General features: G+C 55.2%; 1 protein-coding gene across 1 annotated transcript; it reads left to right on the forward strand.

The window, feature by feature from the left end:
* The first annotated feature begins 762 nt into the window (after nt 1-762).
* On the forward strand, nt 763-3,432 carry LOC116995201. The gene is made up of 3 exons (XM_042779157.1): nt 763-874; nt 1,245-1,526; nt 3,119-3,432. Exons 1-3 carry the CDS (start codon nt 763-765, stop codon nt 3,430-3,432), a joined length of 708 nt encoding a protein of 235 aa, XP_042635091.1.
* The last annotated feature ends 2,008 nt before the right edge of the window (nt 3,433-5,440 follow it).

Genomic DNA, 5,440 nt, shown 5'->3' on the forward strand with positions numbered 1-5,440 from the left:
ATCTGAACCCTGGAGAATGAGACATGGTGCTGAGGAGCCACAGGTCTCGGTCTGTGTTGGAAAGGATGGAGAGAGCAAGGTGATGGAGAGCACCATCACTAGGAGTGGAGAACATACAACACTTAGCCTGCTTGCAGAGCAATCCCTGGTAGGATATCTCCTTGGGGCAGTGGGAGCTTTTAAAAGGGGAAACATCAGTGCCCTTTCACTCTTTTCTCCTCTGATCCTTTGTGTTTTCAATCCAAGCCAGATCTGTGCCCCTGGAATGGAGTTTTGTAAAGATCCGTGTACGGGAAAGTCTCCTGTAGACACTGGAGGGGGCTGAAGGAGCTTTCCAGTGTAAGCAGAGGGGGGTGCAGGCTGGGGGACACGCCTGGGCTGGGGGCAACATGCAGGTGGGATGGGGAGGAGTGAGGATCCAGGAGGTCGGGCTGGGACACAAAACTGCCGGCTACGAGGTGCTGCATGGCTGAGGCACACGAGGGGCTGCGGGGATTTCGGAAGCATATTTTGGAGGAGAGGGGTAGTTTGAGGGCACATTGCAAAGGCAGGCAGGGGTAGGGCTTGGTCGCTTGCTCTCCTCCTCCCTGGTGAAGATCCGCCCCAGGCCAAGCACAGCGATTGTGAGCCCCAAGGGAGACGACGCAGCTTGACAGACTGTATCTCCCTCTGCCACGGGGCCTGGGGCGCTGCGATTTCACACTCCGGCGGCCCCGGCACTGCTACGCCATGCAGGAGCTGGGCTCTCACTCCCACTCTGCCATGTCCTCATCAGGAAAAGCTGCCAGTGCCCCCTCCTGCCTCTCCTTCGAGTGCTTCGACACCCTGACCAAGTCGTGCATCAAGTGCTCCGACCTGTTCAAGGACAACACAAGTAAGGGGACAAGGGCAGCTGCAGTCTGAGCTCCCCAGGGCTGGATGGTGGCGGGCCAAGGAGGTTGGGGGCATGCCAGGGATGGGCAGGTGGAAGGCACCTGCTCCTAAGGATGGCTATGGACGTGGCAACGGAGGACGGAGCACCGCCTTCACCTAAAGCAGAGGGGAAAAGGACAACCAGTTCCAGTGGGAGGAACATAGTGTAGAAGTCAGATGATCCGCCCTAGGGTGGATCAACCTGCCCCAGGGGTGACTCTGGGAAAAGCAGGAAGCTCTCATCGCCTACCACCCAGGAACAGGGAGTGGGATAAGGGTCTCAACAAGCAGGGGGATATTTTGTTGCTGGTGGCAGGTGGGTCACAGTTAAGTGCCACAGTTCTTGCCTGCCACCGCAACCCCCAGGCTAGCCAGCCAGGTGAAAAATGCTGCTACCCTCCTTCCTCCTTCAGCTCTTCCCCTCCTGACACTACCGGCATCTCGCCCCACAGCAGAGCCTACCTTGGCACCCACCCTGACCAGCACCTTCCTGATCTTTGGGGTCCCGCTGGTGGTGGGGCTCATCCTGGTTCTGGCTGCCTTCTGTGGCTTCCTGGCCTGCAAGGTGGGAAAGCAAAGAAGAAAGAGGAAGGCAGCAGACGAAGAAGACAAAGGTAGGAGACCTCCTCCTCTCCCTCTCACAACACTCTGAGGACCCTGGGGTAGATGAGATCAGTTACTGCTGGCTTCCAAGGCACATCCCTGTCCAGGCTAGCTTCTCCACCTCAACATCAGCTCCGCAGGCATCCCATGGCATTTTGGGACATCTGAATCACTGACTGTGTGACAGTGTCCTGCATTCCCTAGGAATCTATGCCTGTACCTGACTGCCAGCGCAACCTTGTTGAGCCATCCCTCCCTTCGCCGGGTCTCCCTGTGCCTTTGTTTGCTTAAAGCACGTCCTGGCACTATCCCCTCTCCACAGGGGACATGTATGGAGCACTGGTGAGTAGCTTTGCAAGCTCACTGGTGAGAACCCTCTCCCCTGGTAATCAGAGGACCATGGATGGAGTGGGAGTAGTGGGGGCAGTGGTGGACACCTGGGAATAGCTCCAGAGGCAGCCTCTCCCTGTAGTGCTGCAATGGGGGTCCTACGTGGACTGCCCAGCTTGCTTCTCATGCTTGGGATGCCCAGCATCCTCCAGCATGCATCCCAAAGACCCCAGCGGGATGGGATGTCAGGGCCAGCCCCATTGACAGTACACTGCAGCACTGCACAGGGTTGTCTGGTACATCAAAATTAGGGCTGAAGTTCATGGGATGGGGCTGAGCCTTTCCTAGCAAGGTACTTCCAGGAGAGCAAGCCCACAGTGCTCCATGATTGCCTATTTTGTTGGAGCGGCTCTTTCCTCCCTCGAGGGCCCCTGCATTGGGCACTGATTCAGCCTTGGACAATCTTCTCAGACGTGGTCTTGCCTGGTTTCACTCTTCCCCATTCCCAGATAGGGGTTTTGGCTCCCCAGGATCCCCAAGAGGGGCTGCCACATAGGGATGCTGGCATTCACCACTGCCCCACAACCCAGGTGGGTGTCCACAGTGGGGTAGCTGGTCCTTGTGCCCTGCCTTGCCTGCACACTTCTGGCAGTGCTGGATGGTGACTCAGACCAGGAGGACATTACCCGGGGCCTTTCTGCTCTGTGACAGCCCATGACGCACATGCCTAAGAAAAATACCAAAAGCGAAAGAGAAGGGAGAAATCCAGTGGTGAGAGAGCTCTGGCCATTATGGAGAGTGTTGGAGGCACTACTCAGTCTCCTGTTGCATGCCCTGGTTCACATCCCCGTTGTCCCCCAAGGCTGCACCACAGCAAGTCCTGTGCTGCAGCATTGGATGTGTGCAAAGTGGCAGGAGGCCTGGGGCTGGAGGCACATGGCTGCGTTCAAAGTGTGTAAACAAGTCTATTTTTAAGTGGGAGGCAGTCAGGGAGGGCAAGTTGCCATGGGCTGGGCTCTTCTACTGCTGGCAGGGTTGAGCAAGAGGACTCAAAGTGGAAGTGCAAGTTTCAGCCTTTCCTTCTTGTCTTTTTTGGGGGGGGAAAGTCCATCAGTTGTAAGCAAGAACAATTCTGCAGCAGGAGAGGTGTGGGGACCTTGCCGACTCCTCCTGTTCCAGATCCATCTTCTCCCCTAGGGACAGGACCGTCTCCCTGGGACCTGCCTGACCCCACTCATGAGCCCAGTAACTCCCTATTCTTGTTCCTTCCCAGAAAACACAGACATTGCCAGCTCCCTGCCCAGCCAGGACCCTGTCATGCCAGAGGGAGATGGAGCCCTGAACCCAGCCCCATGCCTGCATCTTGCTGGGAGCCTGAAGATGCCGGGGCCACCCAGGAAAGCCAGGGCAAAGCAGAGGCCATGCTGCCAGGGCAACGGTGATGGCGACATTGTTCTGCTCTCCGCTGTGTACCCCCGACCTGAGGAGTGCAACCACAGCTTCCCACTGCCTGCCACTGAGCTGGGGGCCACAGCACTGGTCACCACCAAAACCACCCAGAACTGTGCCAGAGAGGAGAGAGTCTGAGGGCAAGGAGAATGGGGCTGGAGTGCTCTGGCCCATCCCTGTGGACACTGACAGCCTTTTCCTGGGACGAGCAAAGCCTTCCATGGGTATGATCTCTGGTGAGAACCAGGTTTTGCCTTTAGCAAGATCAGCCTTTTAAGATGACTGTCCTGTTTGTGCTGAGTCCCAATTTACACCCATAAATGCTGGAGGAAGCCAAAGTGGATCATGCTGAGTTACAATGAACTGTTTACAGCTGCCATGGCTGAACCATTGGGAGGAGGCAGAGGAGACACAACCAGTGAGGATGGAGTGTGGCAGGGAGTGCTGTGCCATTTGCAAGGCAGCCATTGTGCCTGGACAGATCTCCTGCTGGATGGGCCATTGCTGGGCACATGGGACTGGAACCAGAAACTGCAGGGGGAAAGGAAGCAGGGAGTCACTTTAGGATCAAATCCCACACAGCAGTAGCTTGATTTTTGCTACTGACTTCAATAAAAGGAGACTTAAGGCCATAAGGAGCAAGGCATACCCAGCATCTACTCCATTTACAGTCTTGCCGCCCTGTCTTCTGCATACTGTGACACCCAGGTCTTTCCACCATCTGGGCTATCTCACACGGTGGCAGGCCCAGCACTCTTAGGAACCCCCTCCACAGTCGGGAACCATGGGGATAGGAAAAAAGTTTGTCTTCCCAAGCAGTGAAGAGGGGGAAAAAATCTGTCCTTGCTCTGACCTATTATCCCTGAAGTTAGGGAGGACCAGGGGAAGGCAGTGGAGACAGCTAGTCCAGAGGAGCTCCCTCAATCTGTCATTACAGCCCCAGACAACCGTCACTTCAGCTCACTGTCGCTGCAGAAATACTGTGTGTCACTTGGGATAGATGCTTCCACACTGCACAAAAGCAGTCAGGCAGTGAAGTGAGCGTAGGCAGAATGACTTAATTTATGAGAGTGTCCTCAAGGCTTTGCCTGTGTGCCAGAGCTGGCCAGCATTGTTGATCCCAGGCATTTCCCCGTAGATGGGTTTCTTCACGTGTCTGTAAATAGCTTTACTGCACAGGAAAGGCTCTGTTTGGGAAATGAACTTGTTAGTATGGGATTGCTGATTCTGAGTAATTACAGCAGCTGATGCCCCCGGCTGAACAGAGACTCTGGGTTGGGTGAGAAGCCCCTGGAGAAGGTGATTAGTCACTTAGAAGTCACTTAGTTTGAGGGGTTATTTACATGAAGCACCATTTCTGGGTCTGCTCTTCCTTACATGAGGTTGCTTCCTTGTCTGGGAGGCTATGGACACTGAACAGAGCTGGCCAAGCAAGGTGTGGGTGCACCGACACCAGGCACTAATGGGCCACCAAGAGCCATATTCCCAGTAGGGTCAGCTGGAGGCACTGTATGGAGGGGATGTCCCACTGATCACGGGAAAGTGACTCCCTCCCCAAGCCCGAGTTCTCTCTGGGGCTGTAGGACAGATGCTACTGTTGAAGGGTGGCCACCTCTCTTCTCTGTCTGTGGCACTGCAGCCAAACTTATGGCATCTGTCCCATAAGGGCAGCCACAGGCACTGCCACAGGTGCCAAGGCCAAAATTCCTCCCCACAATTCCTCTCCCAGACCTTAACACACTGGTAGAGGTAAACCTTCATCTGACTGGGGCTCCACATGATCGAGGATGGGATGGATCCCCGTATCAGCCTTGGGACCAAGGATGGTGGAAGAGGTGATTCACATGCCCAGTAACTGTCTCCTGGGGCTCCAGAAACTGTGGAGACTCAAGGGCTGGTGTCCCAGTTACCCACAACAGCCATGCTGCCCTTTGTAGAGGGGGTATTGTCATGGCATGAGTCAGATATCTCCTCATCCTCATGTTCTGCACCCAACCCTGTGAAGTAACTTCAAACAACCTTTGTGTATCTGGAGCAGGAAAAAGAGCCAAAGCCAGGTCAGGAGATGTTTTGTCACTAGAAGGACTGCTTCTGGGAGACAGAGCAACCTGTTTCAGGGGAGATGGGGGCAATATGAAAATGGAGC

Source organism: Catharus ustulatus, chromosome 4, assembly GCF_009819885.2.
Source record: "Catharus ustulatus isolate bCatUst1 chromosome 4, bCatUst1.pri.v2, whole genome shotgun sequence".
In the NCBI taxonomy this organism is placed as follows: Eukaryota; Metazoa; Chordata; class Aves; order Passeriformes; family Turdidae; genus Catharus; species Catharus ustulatus.

Bases quoted from the DNA above. Each gene is read 5' to 3' on its own strand.
- LOC116995201 (XM_042779157.1), top strand. From the start codon at position 763: ATGTCCTCATCAGGAAAAGCTGCCAGTGCCCCCTCCTGCCTCTCCTTC. The intron at 875-1,244 runs GTAAGGGGACAA...GTCACAGTTAAG, and splicing joins CCTGTTCAAGGACAACACAA to TGCCACAGTTCTTGCCTGCC. The intron at 1,527-3,118 runs GTAGGAGACCTC...GTTCCTTCCCAG, and splicing joins AGCAGACGAAGAAGACAAAG to AAAACACAGACATTGCCAGC.